At 49.7% G+C, this 22,853-nt stretch overlaps 1 protein-coding gene across 7 annotated transcripts in view; it reads right to left on the reverse strand.

Annotated features, from left to right (window-relative positions):
• The window catches only part of DNAH14 (dynein axonemal heavy chain 14), a 427,754-nt gene that overhangs the window by 366,198 nt on the left and 38,703 nt on the right, over positions 1–22,853 (reverse strand). For all 7 annotated transcript variants that reach the window (XM_063919003.1, XM_063919002.1, XM_063918999.1 and 4 more), the window contains exons 7-10: positions 22,205–22,317; positions 14,820–14,882; positions 14,101–14,239; positions 2,323–2,454 (exon numbers count right to left, since the gene is read on the reverse strand). In XM_063919003.1, the coding sequence (XP_063775073.1) occupies positions 2,323–2,454; positions 14,101–14,239; positions 14,820–14,882; positions 22,205–22,317 (447 nt within the window). The remainder of the gene's footprint in view (positions 1–2,322; positions 2,455–14,100; positions 14,240–14,819; positions 14,883–22,204; positions 22,318–22,853) is intronic.

Raw genomic sequence — 22,853 nt, forward strand, 5'->3', positions numbered from 1 at the left:
CCATCGTCCCATTGTGGATGTAAAGGGACGGGTCACTTGTATTCATTAACTGTCTCCCGACCGCAGAACTCCTGCCACCTGCTACTAATACACGTACCACCTGGCTCTACTACAGGTACCACCTGACCCTAGTACAAGTACCACCTGGCTCTACTATAGGTGCCACCTGACCCTAGTACATGTACCACCTGGCTCTACTACAGGTACCACCTGACTCTAGTACATGTACCACCTGGCTCTACTACAGGTACCACCTGACCCTAGTACACGTACCACCTGGCTTTACTATAGGTGCCACCTGACCCAAGTACATGTACCACCTGGCTCTACTACATGTACCACCTGACCCTAGTACACGTACCACCTGGCTCTACTATAGGTGCCACCTGACCCAAGTACATGTACCACCTGGCTCTACTATGGGTACCACCTGACCCAAGTACATGTACCACTTGGCTCTATTACAGGTGCCACCTGACCCTACTACACGTACCACCTGACCCAAGTACATGTACCACCTGACTCTACTACAGGTACCACCTGACCCAAGTACATGTACCACCTGGCTCTACTACAGGTACCACCTGACCCAAGTACATGTACCACTTGGCTCTACTACAGGTGCCACCTGACCCTACTACACGTACCACCTGACTCAAGTACATGTACCACCTGGCTCTACTACAGGTACCACCTGACCCAAGAACATGTATCACCTGGCTCTACTACAGGAACCACCTGAACCAAGTACACGTACCACCTGGCTCTACTGCAGGTACCACCTGAACCAAGTACACGTACCACCTGACTCTACTACACGTACCACCTGACCCAAGTACATGTACCAACTGGCTCTACTACACGTACCACCTGACCCAAGTACATGTACCACCTGGCTTTACTACAGGTACCACCTGACCCAAGTACATGTACCACCTGGCTCTACTACGGGTACCACCTGACCCAAGTACATATACCACCTGGCTCTACTACAAGTACCACCTCACCCTAGTACATGTACCACTTGGATCTACTACATTTACCACCTGACCCTAGTATACGTACCACCTGGCTTTACTATAGGTGCCACCTGACCCAAGTACATGTACCACCTGGCTCTACTACAGGTGCCACCTGACCCTAGTACACGTACCACCCTACAGATGTCACCTGACCCTAGTAAACGTACCATGTAGCTCTACTGCAGGTACCACCTGACCCTAGTACATGTACCACCTGGCTCTACTACGGGTACCACCTGACCCAAGTACATATACCACCTGGCTCTACTACAAGTACCACCTCACCCTAGTACATGTACCACTTGGATCTACTACATTTACCACCTGACCCTAGTATACGTACCACCTGGCTTTACTATAGGTGCCACCTGACCCAAGTACATGTACCACCTGGCTCTACTACAGGTGCCACCTGACCCTAGTACACGTACCACCCTACAGATGTCACCTGACCCTAGTACACGTACCATGGAGCTCTACTACAGGTACCACCTGACCCTAGTACATGTACCACCTGGCTCTACTACAGGTACCACCTGGCCCTAGTACACGTACCACCTGGCTCTACTACAGGTACCACCTGACCCTAGTATACATACCACCTGTCCAAGCACATACTGTATACCACCTGACCCTATAGATGTGTCTTCATACATCTATCATCAGTACGCCATGCAGCACAGGTGCCTGGTGTGACTGAGCAGCCAGGTCACGTGCAACTCTGTAACATCGGGCGTCATATATCACACTAATCAGCACAGTCTCCTCGTGTGTCCTAGCTGCATTGCGTTGTGACTTAGTTGCATTTTCAGCAAAAAAAAACAACTCCCGGCGCTAGAAGATTCCCACGTAACCTGGCACACTAAGAGGGGCTGTTTGGCGCGACTGGAGGACAGATGAATGAGGACACATCTGTAGTACATGTACCCTCTGCCTCTAGTACTAAAGGCTGACAATCACGTTTCTAAGAATAACGTTTTTTTTTCTATTCATCTTAATTTGTCTTATTTATCGACTATTTCACGGTAGTAATTCTTTTAATTTAAAAATATTGTTTGTAGAGATATTGTAAGACAGGGTCTGAGGCCACAACCCCTTGTGTTGGAGGACCCTTCTAAAACTGTGAAGGGTACAACCAATACAGGATGAGATGGTGACATTTCCTGCATTGCGGCTTTCGCACACGTGTGGTGCAGACGCAGCGCATGCACAGACGTCCGATAATCGGACGATTTGCGAATTTGCAGTTTTGCAACTGAAGCGGAATAAAGTTCTAAATGTCAGCTAAAAATGGATTTACCTTTAGGAAAGTCTGAGTGATGACCGGAATGATTCTCCCTCTGAGCGCCTGGAGGTTTGACAGACCCTTATCACACTGTCCCGTCTGGAGATCACAGAAGTCTTTCAGCGAATAGGTGTGAGTGTCATCCAGCTGCAAACACAAGTGTACATTACACACATCACACAATGGGGGTCATTCCGAGTTGATCGCTAGCTGCATTCGTTCGCTGTGCAGCGCTGAGGCAAAAAAACTGCAGTTCTGCGCATGTGTATGCGGTGCAATGCGCACACGCGACGTACTATTACAACAACCGATGTAGTTTCACAGAGGGTCTAGCGAAGCTTTTCAGTCGCACTGCTGGTCGCAGAGTGATTGACATGAAGTGGGCGTTTCTGGGTGTCAACTGACCGTTTTCAGGGAGTGTTCGAAGAAACGCAGGCGTGCCAGGAAGAACGCAGGCGTGGCTGGGAGAACGCAGGCGTGTTTGTGACATCAAAACAGGAACTGAATAGTCTGAAGTGATCGCAAGCGCTGAGTAGGTTTTGAGCTACTCTGACACTGCACAAAAAAACTTTGCTGCCGCTCTGCGATCCTTTCGTTCGCACTTCTGCTAAGCTAAAATACACTCCCTGTGGGAGGCGGCATAGCGTTTGCACGGCTGCTAAAAACTGCTAGCGAGAGATCAACTCGGAATGACCCCCAGTGTGTACTAAGGTATGACAGATGACGGGCACGATGATGCTATATTGCTCAACGTTTAAGCTTCTGTAATAATGAATGAACGACGGTGCGGTAACTTGAGTTTTTTTCGTACTCACCACAAATTAACCCGTATTTGGACAGTACATATGGGGAGGGACTTGTGTTGCGGGAAGGTGGCACTGGAAGGGGAGATGGGCAGGATTTATCGGTAACATAGAAAATAAGAATTTACTTACCGATAATTCTATTTCTCGTAGTCCGTAGTGGATGCTGGGGACTCCGTCAGGACCATGGGGATTAGCGGCTCCGCAGGAGACAGGGCACAAAAGTAAAAGCTTTAGGATCAGGTGGTGTGCACTGGTTCCTCCCCCTATGACCCTCCTCCAAGCCTCAGTTAGGATACTGTGCCCGGACGAGCGTACACAATAAGGAAGGATTTTGAATCCCGGGTAAGACTCATACCAGCCACACCAATCACACTGTACAACCTGTGATCTGAACCCAGTTAACAGCATGATAACAGCGGAGCCTCTGAAAAGATGGCTCACAACAATAATAACCCGATTTTTGTAACAATAACTATGTACAAGTATTGCAGACAATCCGCACTTGGGATGGGCGCCCAGCATCCACTACGGACTACGAGAAATAGAATTATCGGTAAGTAAATTCTTATTTTCTCTGACGTCCTAAGTGGATGCTGGGGACTCCGTCAGGACCATGGGGATTATACCAAAGCTCCCAAACGGGCGGGAGAGTGCGGATGACTCTGCAGCACCGAATGAGAGAACTCCAGGTCCTCCTCAGCCAGGGTATCAAATTTGTAGAATTTTTCAACGTGTTTGCCCCTGACCAAGTAGCAGCTCGGCAAAGTTGTAAAGCCGAGACCCCTCGGGCAGCCGCCCAAGATGAGCCCACCTTCCTTGTGGAATGGGCATTTACATATTTTGGCTGTGGCAGGCCTGCCACAGAATGTGCAAGCTGAATTGTACTACACATCCAACTAGCAATCGTCTGCTTAGAAGCAAGAGCACCCAGTTTGTTGGGTGCATACAGGATAACAGCAAGTCAGTTTTCCTGACTCCAGCCGTCCTGGAAACCTATATTTTCAGGGCCCTGACAACATCTAGCAACTTGGAGTCCTCCAAGTCCCTAGTAGCCGCAGGTACCACAATAAGCTGGTTCAGGTGAAACGCTGACACCACCTTAGGGAGAAACTGGGGACGAGTCCGCAGCTCTGCCCTGTCCGAATGGACAATCAGATATGGGCTTTTGTGAGACAAAGCCGCCAATTCTGACACTCGCCTGGCCAAGGCCAGGGCCAACAGCATGGTCACTTTCCATGTGAGATATTTCAAATCCACAGATTTGAGCGGTTTAAACCAATGTGATTTGAGGAATCCCAGAACTACGTTGAGATCCCACAGTGCCACTGGAGGCACAAAAGGGGGTTGTATATGCAGTACTCCCTTGACAAACTTCTGGACTTCAGGAACTGAAGCCAATTCTTTTTGGAAGAAAATCGACAGGGCCGAAATTTGAACCTTAATGGACCCCAATTTGAGGCCCATAGACACTCCTGTTTGTAGGAAATGCAGGAATCGACCGAGTTGAAATTCCTCCGTGGGGGCCTTCCTGGCCTCACACCATGCAACATATCTTCGCCACATGTGGTGATAATGTTGTGCGGTCACCTCCTTCCTGGCTTTGACCAGGGTAGGAATGACCTCTTCCGGAATGCCTTTTTCCCTTAGGATCCGGCGTTCCACCGCCATGCCGTCAAACGCAGCCGCGGTAAGTCTTGGAAACAGACATGGTACTTGCTGAAGCAAGTCCCTTCTTAGCGGCAGAGGCCATGAGTCCTCTGTGAGCATTTCTTGAAGTTCCGGGTATCAAGTCCTTCTTGGCCAATCCGGAGCCACGAGTATAGTTCTTACTCCTCTACGTCTTATAATTCTCAGTACCTTGGGTATGAGAAGCAGAGGAGGGAACACATACACCGACTGGTACACCCACGGTGTTACCAGAACGTCCACAGCTATTGCCTGAGGGTCTCTTGACCTGGCGCAATACCTGTCCAGTTTTTTGTTCAGGCGGGACGCCATCATGTCCACCTTTGGTCTTTCCCAACGGTTCACAATCATGTGGAAGACTTCCCGATGAAGTCCCCACTTTCCCGGGTGGAGGTCGTGCCTGCTGAGGAAGTTTGCTTCCCAGTTGTCCACTCCCGGAATGAACACTGCTGACAGTGCTATCACATGATTTTCCGCCCAGCGAAGAATCCTTGCAGTTTCTGCCATTGCCCTCCTGCTTCTTGTGCCGCCCTGTCTGTTTACGTGGGCGACTGCCGTGATGTTGTCCCACTGGATCAATACCGGCTGACCTTGAAGCAGAGGTCTTGCTAAGCTTAGAGCATTGTAAATTGTCCTTAGCTCCAGTATATTTATGTGGAGAGAAGTCTCCAGACTTGATCACACTCCCTGGAAATTTTTTCCCTGTGTGACTGCTCCCCAGCCTCTCAGGCTGGCATCCGTGGTTACCAGGACCCAGTCCTGAATGCCGAATCTGCGGCCCTTTAGTAGATGAGCACTCTGCAGCCACCGCAGAAGAAACACCCTTGTCCTTGGAGACAGGGTTATCCGCTGATGCATCTGAAGATGCGATCCGGACCATTTTTCCAGCAGATCCCACTGAAAAGTTCTTGCGTGAAATCTGCCGAATGGAATCGCTTTGTAAGAAGCCACCATTTTTCCCAGGACCCTTGTGCAATGATGCACTGACACTTTTCCTGGTTTTAGGAGGTTCCTGACTAGCTCGGATAACTCCCTGGCTTTCTTCTCCGGGAGAAACACCCTTTTCTGGACTGTGTCCAGAATCATCCCTAGGAACAGTAGACGTGTCGTCGGAAACAGCTGCGATTTTTGGAATATTTAGAATCCACCCGTGCTGTCGTAGAACTACTTGAGATAGTGCTACTCCGACCTCCAACTGTTCTCTGGACCTTGCCCTTATCAGGCGATCGTCCATTTTCTTTGAAGAAGAATCATCATTTCGGCCATTACCTTGGTAAAGACCCGGGGTGCCGTGGACAATCCAAACGGCAGCGTCTGAAACTGATAGTGACAGTTCTGTACCACGAACCTGAGGTACCCTTGGTGAGAAGGGCAAATTGGGACATGGAGGTAAGCATCCCTGATGTCCAGGGACACCATATAGTCCCCTTCTTCCTGGTTCGCTATCACTGCTCTGAGTGACTCCATCTTGATTTGAACCTTTGTATGTAAGTGTTCAAATATTTCAGATTTAGAATAGGTCTCACCGAGCCATCTGGCTTCAGTACCACAATATAGTGTGGAATAATACCCCTTTCCTTGTTGTAGGAGGGGTACTTTGATTATCACCTGCTGGGAATACAGCTTGTGAATTGTTTCCAATACTGCCTCCCTGTCGGAGGGAGACGTTGGTAAAGCCAACTTCAGGAACCTGCGAGGGGGAGACGTCTCGAATTTCCAATCTGTACCCCTGGGATACTACTTGTAGGATCCAGGGGTCCACTTGCGAGTGAGCCCACTGCGTGCTGAAACTCTTGAGACGACCCCCCACCGCACCTGTTTGTACGGCCCCAGCGTCATGCTGAGGTCTTGGCAGAAGCGGTGGAGGGCTTCTGTTCCTGGGAATGGGCTGCCTGCTGCAGTCTTCTTCCCTTTCCTCTATCCCTGGGCAGATATGACTGGCCTTTTGCCCGCTTGCCCTTTAAATGCTCTATAGTCAATAAAATACTGTCCCTGTCAAGGGTATCAATATTTTCAGTCAGGGAATCCGACCAAGCCACCCCAGCGCTGCCCATCCAGGCTGAGGTGATCGCTGGTCGCAGTATAACACTAGTATGTGTGTATATACTGTTTAGGATATTTTCCAGCCTCCTATCAGTTGGCTCTTTGAGGGCGGCCGTATCTGGAGACGGTAACGCCACTTGTTTTGATAAGCGTGTGAGCGCCTTATCCACCCTAAGGGATGTTTCCCAACGCGCCATAACTTCTGGCGGGAAAGGGTATACCGCCAATAATTTTCTATTGGGGGAAACCCACGCATCATCACACACTTCATTTAATTTATCTGATTCAGGAAAAACTACAGGTAGTTTTTTCACACCCCACATAATACCCTTTTTTGTGGTACTTGTAGTATCAGAAATATGTAACACCTCCTTCATTGCCCTTAACATGTAACGTGTGGCCCTAAAGGAAAATACGTTTGTTTCTTCACCGTCGACACTGGAGTCAGTGTCCCTGTCTGTGTCTGTGTCGACCGACTGAGGTAAATGGGCGTTTTAAAGCCCCTGACGGTGTTTGAGACGCCTGGACAGGTACTAATTTGTTTGCCGGCCGTCTCATGTCGTCAACCGACCTTGCAGCGTGTTGACATTATCACGTAATTCCCTAAATACGCCATCCATTCCGGTGTCGACTCCCTAGAGAGTGACATCACCATTACAGGCAATTGCTCCGCCTCCTCACCAACATCGTCCTCATACATGTCGACACACACGTACCGACACCCAGCACACACACAGGGAATGCTCTGATAGAGGACAGGACCCCACTAGCCCTTTGGGGAGACAGAGGGAGAGTTTGCCAGCACACACCAAAACGCTATAATTATACAGGGACAACCTTTATATAAGTGTTTTCCCCTTATAGCATCTTAATATATAATCATATCGCCAAATAAGTGCCCCCCCCTCTCTGTTTTAACCCTGTTTCTGTAGTGCAGTGCAGGGGAGAGCCTGGGAGCCTTCCCACCAGCAGTTCTGTGAGGGAAAATGGCGCTGTGTGCTGAGGAGAATAGGCCCCGCCCCCTTTTCGGCGGGCTTCTTCTCCCGTTTTTCTGACAACCTGGCAGGGGTTAAATACATCCATATAGCCCCAGAGGCTATATGTGATGTATTTTTAGCCAGTATAGGTATTTTCATTGCTGCCCAGGGCGCCCCCCCCCAGCGCCCTGCTCCCTCGGTGACCGTTGGTGTGAAGTGTGCTGAGAGCAATGGCGCACAGCTGCAGTGCTGTGCGCTACCTCATGAAGACTGAGAAGTCTTCAGCCGCCGATTTCTGGACCTCTTCTCTCTTCAGCATCTGCAAGGGGGTCGGCGGCGCGGCTCCGGTGACCCATCCAGGCTGTACCTGTGATCGTCCCTCTGGAGCTAGTGTCCAGTAGCCTAAGAAGCCAATCCATCCTGCACGCAGGTGAGTTCACTTCTTCTCCCCTAAGTCCCTCGTTGGTTGCAGTGAGCCTGTTGCCAGCAGGACTCACTGAAAATAAAAAACCTAATAAAACTTTTACTCTAAGCAGCTCCTTAGGAGAGCCACCTAGATTGCACCCTTCTCGGCCGGGCACAAAAACCTAACTGAGGCTTGGAGGAGGGTCATAGGGGGAGGAGCCAGTGCACACCACCTGATCCTAAAGCTTTTACTTTTGTGCCCTGTCTCCTGCGGAGCCGCTAATCCCCATGGTCCTGACGGAGTCCCCAGCATCCACTTAGGACGTCAGAGAAAATGGCACAATTACGATTAGGTGTACAGTCCTGGCGTTTCCCAGAACAGGCGTAAGTCATGGTAGAACTCAGACCTGTGAACCTTTCTGATACTGGCCTGGAGACAGCTCCCTAACTTCAGTGACAGACGCTCATCCTTCCACCCCGGTGATCTTGCATTACTGCAAATGTAATTATTATTATTAGCTACACAGTTTATTAGAATATTATATAATTCCATATCTAAGTTGGGTCCCAACTGATAGTCCACGGTCTGATGTTCATTTTAACAGAACTCACATGTTTGTATAAAAACTTAAAGATGAGACAATCATGACCGATCCATGGCCCTCATTCCGAGTTGTTCGCTCGCAAGCTGCTTTTAGCAGCATTGCACACGCTAAGCCGCCGCCTACTGGGAGTGAATCTTAGCATAGTAAAATTGCGAACGAAAGATTCTCAAAATTGCGATTACACACCTCTTAGCAGTTTCTGAGTAGCTTCAAACTTACTCGGCATCTGCGATCAGTTCAGTGCTTGTCGTTCCTGGTTTGATGTCACAAACACACCCAGCGTTCGCCCAGACACTCCTCCGTTTCTCCAGCCACTCCCGCGTTTTTCCCAGAAACGATAGCGTTTTTTCGCACACACCCATAAAACGGCCAGTTTCCGCCCAGAAACACCCACTTCCTGTCAATCACATTACGATCACCAGAACGAAGAAAAAACCATGAGTAAAATTCCTAACTGCATAGCAAATTAACTTGGCGCAGTCGCACTGCGGACATTGCGCATGCGCATTCGCGACTAATCGCTCCGTTGCGGAAAAAAAATAACGAGCGAACAACTCGGAATGACCCCCCATGTTCTCAAATTTGGGGAAATTCTGCTCCCCTGGAGAAGCATAAACTTGAGGGAAGGTCTGTGTGGATGTCTTACGGAATCCATGCTCCAGGTCAGCTATACCCAAATGGGGTCTTACATTTCTGCCTTCCATCTAATGTGTCCTCACAGCTGAGACATTGGAATTTTGGTGCGCCTCGTGTTTTCCTTGTTGGGCCTCTGTCTGGGCCCTTTGGTAGTCCTGTGAGTATACTCTTGATACTCCCTCTGCAGATCAGATAGTGGGGGTCATTCCAAGCTGATCGCTAGCTAGCTACTTTTTGCAGCACTGCGATCAGATAGTCGCTGCCTATAGGGGAGTGTATGTTTGCTGTGCAAGTGTGCGATCGCTTGTGCAGCCGAGCGGTACAAAAAAGTTTTGTGCAGTTTCTGAGTAGCCCAGAACTTACTCAGCCGCTGCGATCACTTCAGCCTGTCCAGGCCCGGATTTGACATCAGACACCCGCCCTGCAAACGCTTGGACACGCCTGCGTTTTACCAAACATTCCCAGAAAACGGTCAGTTGACACCCACAAACGCCTTCTTCATGTCAATCTCCTTGCGATCGGCTGTGCGAATGGATTCTTCGTTAAATCCATCGCTCAGCAACGATCCGCTTTGTACCCGAACAACGCGCCTGCACATTGCGGTGCATACGCAGTTCTGACCTGATCGCAGCGCAGCGAAAAACCCTAGCGTGCGATCAGGTTGGAATGACCCCCGTAGTCCCCTCGTGATACTGTATGTTCATTTTGCCATCTCACGTTTTCTATATTTATGTTCTTACTTTTCCATTATATACTGCAAAATAGATAACGTTGTATTTTAATTCATGTATAGATGTCTCTAAGTAATCCTACATTATGCTCTTTTATCCTCACTGCTCTGTAGTTAACCTGTTTATTAGATCTATCTATCTATCTATCTATCTATCTATCTATCTATCTATCTATCTATCTATCTCGACCTTGTCATATTGCCCATGTTTACAATGTAAGCTCTCACGAGCAGGACCCTCAGCCCTCTTGTGCTTATCCTTCTCTTACTTAAACCAACCTCGACGGCACCAAATCCTGAGGTTTTCTGCCACCTGATACTTATGTCAGTGTTATTTACCCTGTACTTGTCCTATATTGTCTTCAACTGGAAGTCACTATTGTCCTGTTTTGATTTTCCATTTATGTACTCTGTAATTGGGCGCTGCGGATCCCTTGTGGCGCCATATAAATAAAGGATAATAATAATAATGTTAGTGATTTCTACGTGCCCAATGTTCTAGCTATTGTTATACAGCGCTTTTTATGCTCTTTTAGTTTTTTTCGTTTCTGTTTTTGAAAAACCTTCAATAAAAACAAATAAATTGGATTCTCTTGTTTTTGGGGAGGATTGATGGGCACCAGATGAAAGAAGTGTAGACGACAGAGGTGTGCCCATATCAGAGGAGACAGGCTGGGGAAGAGTCGCCAAATCACACTGGAGAAAGGGTGGAGCGGGGGCAGAGAGGATAGAGGTGGTGATGTGACTGTACAATGCATGCATCTGAGCATTAGGGAATGCTGCACACGTAGGTGCACTCCTGTAGTACTGTTACCAGTGTTATATTGCACTACAGTTACTATAGGAGACATAGGTGGTCATTCCGAGTTGATCGCTCGCTAGCTACTTTTAGCAGCCGTGCAAACGCATAGTCGCCGCCCACGGGGGAGTGTATTTTCGCTTTGCAGGAGTGTGATCGCCTGTGCAGCAGAGCGGCAGCAAACACATTTTGTGCAGAAGAAGACCAGCCCTGTAGTTACTTATTCTGTGCGATGATTCCAGCAACAGAGGTCCCAGAATTGACGTCAGACACCCGCCCTGGAAACGCTTGGACACGCCTGCGTTTCCCCAAACGCTCCCAGAAAACGGTCAGTTGACACACATAAACGCCCTCTTCCTGTCAATCTCCTTGCGATCGGCTGTGCGAATGGATTCTTCACTAGAACCATTGCACAGCAACGATGCTCTTTGTACCCGTACGACACGCGTGCGCATTGCGGTGCATACGCATGCGCAGTTTTGAAATGTTTTTACCTAATCGCTGCGCTGCGAAAATTGGCAGCGAGCGATCAACTCGGAATGACCCCCATAGGGCCTAATTCTGAGCTGTTAAAAAATTCTAATCTGGCTGCACTTGTGGTTTTTAGCAATCTGCGCACGTGCCGCAGCTGACATATGCATCTTATTACAGCAGCTACGAGGGATTTCTCACCGGTGGCTGAATGCTACTTTTTGCATTTGGGCGGCATTGGGGCATTTGCGTTGTGTAAGAAGTACAAATTTCAAATAGGGGAACCACACCGACTGTCATCCCAAACTGACTCACTGGCAGTTGCTGAGGCTCCCCTAGACGTCCTCTGGAGCCAACAATGGCTGCCACCAATTCTCATAGGTCCGGAAGTGCAACCATATTACAGGCACATAGGGGGTCATTCCGAGTTGATCGCTAGGTGAAAATGTTCGCTGCGCTGCGATTAAGTAAAAAAACGGCACTTCTGCGTATGCGGAGCAGTGCGCACGCGCGACGTACTTTCACAATGGGCGATGTATTTTCACACAAGGTCTAGCGAAGCTTTTCAGTCGCAATGGCCGCCGCAGAGTGATTGACATGAAGAGGGCGTTTCTGGGTGTCAACTGACCGTTTTCAGGGAGTGTTTGAAAAAACGCAGGCGTGCCAGGAAAAACACAGGCGTGGCTGGCCGAACGCAGGGCGTGTTTGTGACGTCAAATCCGGAACTGAATAGTCTGAAGTGATCGCAAGCGCTGAGTAGGTCTGAAGCTACTCAGAAACTGCATAATATTTTTTGTAGCCGCTCTGCGATCCTTTCGTTCGCACTTCTGCTAAGCTAAAATACACTCCCAGTGGGAGGCGGCATAGCGTTTGGACTGCTGCTAAAAACTGCTAGTGAGCAATCAACACAGAATGCATACCCTCCAACATGACCCGCCCCACTAGGTACAAAATGCTCTGTTTCTGGACTTCCCTCTTAATGTATTATTGCCATCACCTGTGAAGAAACAGCTTTCTTATCATTTAACTAGTTCAACACAGGTGATGGAAATCATAAATTAAGAGGGAAGTCAAGGAACAGAGCATTTTGTACCTAGTGGGGTGGGTGATGTTGGAGGGTCTGAGAATGACCCCCATTGTATGATGAGAGGGGTGTGTGGCTTGGTGTAAAGGGGTGTGGCATGTTGAAAAGCGAAGGTCACATCAGTGGCGCACCCAGGGGGGGTTTCCGAGCACCCAGAAACCCCCCTCCACTAAAAAAAAAAAAAAAAATTTTTTTTTTTTTTTTTTTTTTTTTAAGCTGCATGAGTATTATTAATGGCTGTCTAGCGTCCTCTGCAGCCTGCTGTCTTCCTGGTGGCACTTGTAAGTGCAATAAAAGTTGACTTTATTTTAATTATAGTACATATATATCCATGTGCATACATATATACACATGTATATACATACATATAAACACACACACACACACACACACACACACACACACACACACACACACACACACACACACACACACATGATATATATACATGTGTATATATATGTGTACTGTATGTGTGTGTACATATATATATATGTATGCATGTTTAATATGCTATGTATATGTATGTGTGTGTGTGTATGTATGTATGTATGTATGTATATACATGTGTATATATGTATGCACATGGATATATATGTACTATAATTAAAATAAAGTCAACTTGTATTCATCCACCGCCAATTATTACAAACAGCTGGTGACAATCTGTGGAGTAGTATATTAATGTTTGGATGACGTCTGCAAGCCAGCCTCCTGACGAAGTGCTTACGAAACGCGTTGGGGCGGAGCTTGCTAGACGTCTCACTTACTCGGTTCTGCATCTCCCTGTGATCGCTGCGGGTGGCCGGACGGGCTTCTGAACGTAGCGCGGTGCACGGTCCCGGCTTCTGGACACGGTGGTTGGTGCATGAGCCTTGTGGATTTTCTTATACGTATAAACTGGCCCAAAGTGTGGGTCTAAAAAGGTATTATTACATCTATACCTGTGATTTGGTTTTACTGATATGTTTTAAAAATAAATCAGATTTACACTATGGGCGCATTCTCCTGAATCCTTTTTTCCAGAAATTTGCTCAAGGAGTCCTGAGTGTTTTGGAGAAGTGCAGCGGTGGTGGTTCATCAGTGTTAACAGCCAAGGTGTGGAAGTACCTGTGGACTGCAAACCATTATTAAGACTAACCAGCGCACCTGTACACCTTTCTTTGCCCCATATATATATATATATATATATATATACATACACACACACACACTCACTCACAAAGACACACTAGTTTTACGGACCCAGCATATACTGGGTCACCTCAGTCCGCACCCCCGTGATTGGCTCCGCCCAGTTTTGGAAAAACCCCCATGCAAATCCTGCGTTTGCCACTGCACATGGATAAAAGAGGCATGACTTGGTGTAAAGGGGAGGTGGCATGGTGAAAAGGGGACGTGGCATGGTGAAACGGAGGCGCGCCATGGAGCAAAGGAGACATGACATGGTGTAACTTGGTGGCAGGGGATAATTACAAGACTATGCCCAGCCAGCACCAATTATGAGCTAGTCACTGAACCCTTTTCTCCGGATATGAGCAGATCCTTTACCTTAACAAACAGAACAGGAAAATCTCCGTCCTCGTCATTACAGCGGATATTCACAGCGCCCTGGCATAGAGACTGGAAGTGGCACAGACAGCCCTGGAACCATTCATCAGCCAGAAAGAGCTGCTGGAGAAGTATCGTCCTGTAACACGCGATCACAGCATCATTACCAGGCAAGAAGACGAATACCGACAAGTGTATTCCCAGTATAAATCACACACCAGGTGTACCCGACATAACGGAGGCATCTCACACCTCAGAGCTGCTTTGGTTATAAAGCGGTTACGTATCAAAGACTTTGTTCACTTACCTGTACCCATAGATCTGCCAGGCTGTGCCTGTGTGTGCAGTGATAGCTGGTCACTGCGGGTGGTTTATCCACGTCTGATTTACACGCTCCATCTGGAAGTATTGCTTAAGGTAAAGGGGCCCGCACATCAGGGGAGACTCGGGGCAATTCCCAGTTCTCCCAATGCAGGGTTGGGGGTTTGGGAAAATACAAAAAGGTTGGAAATCATCGATACGCCGATTCCGACCAAATGGATTATCGGGATCAGCGAGCTGAGGATTTATAACCTGCAGGATTTTGACGATTCCCTGACAGATTGCCGATCATCGATGTCTGCCGATTGTAGGCAAATCGGGGAATCGTGTTTCTGCTGTATGGTCCACACAAGTCAGTGAGTCTTCTATGTCAGTGTCCCCAGCGCCCTGTCACATACCTGCTGTTGTCTGTCTTTGATCTGCGGATGTTCATCTTCCAAACGGTAAAAGCTTTCCAGAGTCTGTGGAGAAACGGACACTAATATAATAATAATAATACAATGTATTGGGTCCATCACATTGCAATGGAATAAAATATTGGCCCTCATTCCGAGTTGTTCGCTCGCTAGCTGCTTTTAGCAGCAGTGCACACGCTAAGCCGCCGCTATCTGGGAGTGTATCTTAGCTTAGCAGAAGTGCGAACGAAAGGTTAGCAGAACTGCACAGGTAAAATTTCATGCAGTTTCTGAGTAGCTCCAGACCTACTCAGCGCTTGTGATGACTGCAGTTTGTTTAGTTCCTGTTTTAACGTCACAAACACCCCCTGCGTTCGCCCAGCCACGCCTGCGTTTTTCCGAACACTCCCTGAAAACGGTCAGTTGACACCCAGAAACGCCCACTTCATGTCAATCACTCTAGCAGTGCGACTGAAAAGCTTCGCTAAACCTTGTGTGAAACTACATCGGCCGTTGTGAAAGTACGTTGCGCGTGCGCAATGCGCTGCATATGCATGCACAGAAGTGCCATTTTTTTTCATCATCGCTGCACAGCAAACATTTTCAGCTAGCGATCAACTCGGAATGACCCCCGCTGTCCTTTTGCATCCGATGTATCTTGGGTGATCCTGGGTGATCCCAGCCATGCCCCCAGGTCGGACCTAATTGAATGTGCAGCACATTCAATCTGGAGGATCCGATCCGATGCTCACGGGAACGCGCATCGGATTGGATACACAGCCAAAATGCCCGATTTTACCCAATATATCGGCCCGAATTGGGTTGAAATCGGCCAAAATGGTTCTAGTGTACACTGACAGCCAGTGGCGTAATAGCATGCATATAGCCAGAAATCCAGCGTTCTGTTTCCAGTATATGGACAGATATGGGGGATTGTATTGTATGGTGCAGAGCGAGACCAATACTCCGCATTATTTGTACACAATATAGTACTATAATGAAGGGTCATGTAAATAAGACAGCCTCTCTGTGCCTGGACTAATACTGGTAATACTATTATCATGGAAAATACAATAATATACAGACGCAAATACAAAATAAAGGCGCTAATTAAGTTCAGATTATACAAACATCCATTGTTTTAATCTATAGAAATGGAATGGACTAAATGCAAATACCAAATAGTGGTGATAGGCTGCAGCAGCCACACACAGAATAGTAATAGAATCTGTGGGAGGGATTAAGAAGCATTCGGCCAATCAGGAGCGACTGCTGAACATCACCAGTGCGTATTTTGCACCAGGACTGAACACCTGCAAGATATACAAATACATATATGTGTGTGTGTGTCCTGGCAGAGCAAAGTCGCTTACACGCCCATACTAGTTCTGCAAGCACCTGCATGACTGCTGCGCCCCCTGTTCCGCACCTCTTATAGGGGGTCATTCCGAGTTGATCGCTAGCTGAAAATGTTTGCTGCGCTGCGATTAATTTAAAAAACGCACTTCTGCGTATGCAGCGCAGTGCGCACGCGCGATGTACTTTCACAAAGGTCGATGTAGTTTCACACAAGGTCTAGCGAACCTTTTCAGTCGCACTGCTTGCCGCAGAGTGATTGACAGGAAGTGGGCGTTTCTGGGTGTCAACTGACCGTTTTCATGGAGTGTTCGAAAAAACGCAGGCATGCTAGGAAAAATGCAGGCGTGCCAGAAAAAATGCAGGCGTGGCTGGGAGAACGCAGGGCGTGTTTGTGACGTCAAATCCGGAACTGAACAGTCTAAAGTGATCGCGAGCGCTGAGTAGGTTTTGAGCTACTCTAAAACTGCACAATATTATTTTGTAGCCGCTCTGTGATCCTTTCGTTCGCACTTCTGCTAAGCTAAAATACACTCCCAGAGGGCGGCGGCATAGCGTTTACACGGCTGCAAAAAACAGCTAGCGAGCGATCAACTCGGAATGACCACCAGAGTTCCCCGTTACTTTACGAAAAAAACGACACTGAAAAAAGTCCAAAAACTCACGTTGACCTTTTCATCTGTCGACTTAGTACACGTCCACCTAATGACTGTCGACCTAAGCTCAGTTGACCCAACGACTCGTACCCGACAGAGCGGAGGTCAGTGATAAATGTGACCGGTAGAAGTGTTGCATTATTTATCTATAGCTTCCCGCGTTCTGAGCTCCCTCACCCTGAGCCCGTCTCTGGTGTACAGTACACCCTGCAGCTGCTGATACATCATCACCCTGAGCCCGTCTCTGGTGTACAGTACACCCTGCAGCTGCTGATACATCATCACCCTGAGCCCGTCTCTGGTGTACAGTACACCCTGCAGCTGCTGATACATCATCACCCTGAGCCCGTCTCTGGTGTACAGTACACCCTGCAGCTGCTGATACATCATCACTCTGAGCCCGTCTCTGGTGTACAGTACACCCTGCAGCTGCTGATACATCATCACCCTGAGCCCGTCTCTGGTGTACAGTACACCCTGCAGCTGCTGATACATCATTACCCTGAGCCCGTCTCTGGTGTACAGTACACCCTGCAGCTACTGCTGATACATCATCACTCTGAGCCCGTCTCTGGTGTACAGTACACCCTGCAGCTGCTGATACATCATCACCCTGAGCCCGTCTCTGGTGTACAGTACACCCTGCAGCTGCTGATACATCATCACTCTGAGCCCGTCTCTGGTGTACAGTACACCCTGCAGCTGCTGATACATCATCACTCTGAGCCCGTCTCTGGTGTACAGTACACCCTGCAGCTGCTGATACATCATCACTCTGAGCCCGTCTCTGGTGTACAGTACACCCTGCAGCTGCTGATACATTATCACCCTGAGCCCGTCTCTGGTGTACAGTACACACTGCAGCTGCTGATATATCATCACTCTGAGCCCGTCTCTGGTGTACAGTACACCCTGCAGCTGCTGATACATCATCACCCTGAGCCCGTCTCTGGTGTACAGTACACCCTGCAGCTGCTGATACATCATCACCCTGAGCCCGTCTCTGGTGTACAGTACACCCTGCAGCTACTGCTGATACATCATCACCCTGAGCCCGTCTCTGGTGTACAGTACACCCTGCAGCTACTGCTGATACATCATCACCCTGAGCCCGTCTCTGGTGTACAGTACACCCTGCAGCTACATCATCACCCTGAGCCCGTCTCTGGTGTACAGTACACCCTGCAGCTACTGCTGATACATCATCACCCTGAGCCCGTCTCTGGTGTACAGTACACCCTGCAGCTGCTGATACATCATCACCCTGAGCCCGTCTCTGGTGTACAGTACACCCTGCAGCTGCTGATACATCATCACCCTGAGCCCGTCTCTGGTGTACAGTACACCCTGCAGCTACTGCTGATACATCATCACCCTGAGCCCGTCTCTGGTGTACAGTACACCCTGCAGCTACTGCTGATACATCATCACCCTGAGCCCGTCTCTGGTGTACAGTACACCCTGCAGCTACTGCTGATACATCATCACCCTGAGCCCGTCTCTGGTGTACAGTACACCCTGCAGCTGCTGATACATCATCACCCTGAGCCCGTCTCTGGTGTACAGTACACCCTGCAGCTGCTGATACATCATCACTCTGAGCCCGTCTCTGGTGTACAGTACACCCTGCAGCTGCTGATACATCATCACCCTGAGCCCGTCTCTGGTGTACAGTACACCCTGCAGCTGCTGATACATTATCACCCTGAGCCCGTCTCTGGTGTACAGTACACACTGCAGCTGCTGATACATCATCACTCTGAGCCCGTCTCTGGTGTACAGTACACCCTGCAGCTGCTGATACATCATCACTCTGAGCCCGTCTCTGGTGTACAGTACACCCTGCAGCTGCTGATACATCATCACCCTGAGCCCGTCTCTGGTGTACAGTACACCCTGCAGCTGCTGATACATCATCACCCTGAGCCCGTCTCTGGTGTACAGTACACCCTGCAGCTGCTGATACATCATCACCCTGAGCCCGTCTCTGGTGTACAGTACACCCTGCAGCTACTGCTGATACATCATCACCCTGAGCCCGTCTCTGGTGTACAGTACACCCTGCAGCTACATCATCACCCTGAGCCCGTCTCTGGTGTACAGTACACCCTGCAGCTACTGCTGATACATCATCACCCTGAGCCCGTCTCTGGTGTACAGTACACCCTGCAGCTGCTGATATATCATCACCCTGAGCCCGTCTCTGGTGTACAGTACACCCTGCAGCTGCTGATACATCATCACCCTGAGCCCGTCTCTGGTGTACAGTACACCCTGCAGCTACTGCTGATACATCATCACCCTGAGCCCGTCTCTGGTGTACAGTACACCCTGCAGCTGCTGATACATCATCACTCTGAGCCCGTCTCTGGTGTACAGTACACCCTGCAGCTGATGATACATCATCACTCTGAGCCCGTCTCTGGTGTACAGTACACCCTGCAGCTGCTGATACATTATCACCCTGAGCCCGTCTCTGGTGTACAGTACACACTGCAGCTGCTGATACATCATCACTCTGAGCCCGTCTCTGGTGTACAGTACACCCTGCAGCTGATGATACATCATCACTCTGAGCCCGTCTCTGGTGTACAGTACACCCTGCAGCTGCTGATACATTATCACCCTGAGCCCGTCTCTGGTGTACAGTACACACTGCAGCTGCTGATACATCATCACTCTGAGCCCGTCTCTGGTGTACAGTACACCCTGCAGCTGCTGATACATCATCACTCTGAGCCCGTCTCTGGTGTACAGTACACCCTGCAGCTGCTGATACATTATCACCCTGAGCCCGTCTCTGGTGTACAGTACACACTGCAGCTGCTGATACATCATCACTCTGAGCCCGTCTCTGGTGTACAGTACACCCTGCAGCTGCTGATACATCATCACCCTGAGCCCGTCTCTGGTGTACAGTACACCCTGCAGCTACTGCTGATACATCATCACCCTGAGCCCGTCTCTGGTGTACAGTACACCCTGCAGCTGCTGATACATCATCACTCTGAGCCCGTCTCTGGTGTACAGTACACCCTGCAGCTGCTGATACATCATCACCCTGAGCCCGTCTCTGGTGTACAGTACACCCTGCAGCTGCTGATACATTATCACCCTGAGCCCGTCTCTGGTGTACAGTACACACTGCAGCTGCTGATACATCATCACTCTGAGCCCGTCTCTGGTGTACAGTACACCCTGCAGCTGCTGATACATCATCACTCTGAGCCCGTCTCTGGTGTACAGTACACCCTGCAGCTGCTGATACATCATCACCCTGAGCCCGTCTCTGGTGTACAGTACACCCTGCAGCTGCTGATACATCATCACCCTGAGCCCGTCTCTGGTGTACAGTACACCCTGCAGCTGCTGATACATCATCACCCTGAGCCCGTCTCTGGTGTACAGTACACCCTGCAGCTACTGCTGATACATCATCACCCTGAGCCCGTCTCTGGTGTACAGTACACCCTGCAGCTACATCATCACCCTGAGCCCGTCTCTGGTGTACAGTACACCCTGCAGCTACTGCTGATACATCATCACCCTGAGCCCGTCTCTGGTGTACAGTACACCCTGCAGCTGCTGATATATCATCACCCTGAGCCCGTCTCTGGTGTACAGTACACCCTGCAGCTGCTGATACATCATCACCCTGAGCCCGTCTCTGGTGTACAGTACACCCTGCAGCTACTGCTGATACATCATCACCCTGAGCCCGTCTCTGGTGTACAGTACACCCTGCAGCTGCTGATACATCATCACTCTGAGCCCGTCTCTGGTGTACAGTACACCCTGCAGCTGATGATACATCATCACTCTGAGCCCGTCTCTGGTGTACAGTACACCCTGCAGCTGCTGATACATTATCACCCTGAGCCCGTCTCTGGTGTACAGTACACACTGCAGCTGCTGATACATCATCACTCTGAGCCCGTCTCTGGTGTACAGTACACCCTGCAGCTGCTGATACATCATCACCCTGAGCCCATCTCTGGTGTACAGTACACCCTGCAGCTGCTGATACATCATCACCCTGAGCCCGTCTCTGGTGTACAGTACACCCTGCAGCTACTGCTGATACATCATCACCCTGAGCCCGTCTCTGGTGTACAGTACACCCTGCAGCTACTGCTGATACATCATCACCCTGAGCCCGTCTCTGGTGTACAGTACACCCTGCAGCTACATCATCACCCTGAGCCCGTCTCTGGTGTACAGTACACCCTGCAGCTACTGCTGATACATCATCACCCTGAGCCCGTCTCTGGTGTACAGTACACCCTGCAGCTGCTGATACATCATCACCCTGAGCCCGTCTCTGGTGTACAGTACACCCTGCAGCTACTGCTGATACATCATCACCCTGAGCCCGTCTCTGGTGTACAGTACACCCTGCAGCTACTGCTGATACATCATCACCCTGAGCCCGTCTCTGGTGTACAGTACACCCTGCAGCTGCTGATACATCATCACCCTGAGCCTGTCTCTGGTGTACAGTACACCCTGCAGCTGCTGATACATCATCACCCTGAGCCCGTCTCTGGTGTACAGTACACCCTGCAGCTACTGCTGATACATCATCACCCTGAGCCCGTCTCTGGTGTACAGTACACCCTGCAGCTGCTGATACATCATCACCCTGAGCCCGTCTCTGGTGTACAGTACACCCTGCAGCTGCTAATACATCATCACCCTGAGCCCGTCTCTGGTGTACAGTACACAGTGCAGCTACTGCTGATACATCATCACCCTGAGCCCGTCTCTGGTGTACAGTACACCCTGCAGCTGCTGATACATCATCACCCTGAGCCCGTCTCTGGTGTACAGTACACCCTGCAGATGCTGATACATCATCACCCTGAGCCCGTCTCTGGTGTACAGTACACCCTGCAGCTGCTGATACATCATCACCCTGAGCCCGTCTCTGGTGTACAGTACACACTGCAGCTGCTGATACATCATCACCCTGAGCCCGTCTCTGGTGTACAGTACACCCTGCAGCTACTGCTGATACATCATCACCCTGAGCCCGTCTCTGGTGTACAGTACACCCTGCAGCTGCTGATACATCATCACCCTGAGCCCGTCTCTGGTGTACAGTACACCCTGCAGCTGCTGATACATCATCACCCTGAGCCCGTCTCTGGTGTACAGTACACCCTGCAGCTGCTGATACATCATCACCCTGAGCCCGTCTCTGGTGTATCGTACTCCCTGCAGCTGCTGATACATCATCACCGTATGTCAGGAACAAATCTATACATTTTTTTCACGGGTTGGCCAACCTATCGGAAAGGAGGGGCTTACCCGCGCCAATGCTATGGTAATATACGCGCCATTCAGCCCCTGTGAAGCAGAAAGTGGAATATTTACCTGAACTGGGAGAATACGGGTTTGTTCTTAATGGCGTAATATTTCTCCCTCTCGTATAACCATTCAGTGAGAGGTACAGTCTCCATCATCTCCGCTCCGGTCACCATAGAGACCTAGATCCATAAGAGAAGGAAAATAATTCATTTCTTCACGCACTGCTAGCAACTCTATACACAGCTTTATCTCACAAGGGTCTATTTACTAAGTATTGGAGAGAGATAAAGTGGACGGAGATAAAGGGGGTCATTCTGACCCGATTGCACGCTGCAGTTTATCGCAGCGGTGCGATCAGGTCAGAACTGCGCATACGCCGGCGCCGCAGTGCGCAGGCACATGCCAGAAGGCTGACGGGCTGCTACGATTGCCTCTGCCTGATTGACAGGCAGAGGCGGTCGCTGGGCAGGGGGGGCGGAATGGCAGCGTTTGGCCGCCGTTTCGTGGGGGCGGTCCGGCCAACTCAGGCGTGGCCGGACCGAACGGGGGGCGGGGGGCAGCGGCTGCGTGACGTCACACGCAGCCACTGCGGGCCGGGGAGCGATGAGTAGCTTCCAGCCAGCACGCTATAGCTGCACTGGTCGGGAGCTACTCTTGAAGTGCAAAGGCATCGCCGCTGTGCGATGCCTTTACACTTCTGTGGGGGAGGGGGGGC

The sequence above is a fragment of the Pseudophryne corroboree genome, chromosome 4, assembly GCF_028390025.1.
Source record: "Pseudophryne corroboree isolate aPseCor3 chromosome 4, aPseCor3.hap2, whole genome shotgun sequence".
NCBI lineage: Eukaryota > Metazoa > Chordata > Amphibia > Anura > Myobatrachidae > Pseudophryne > Pseudophryne corroboree.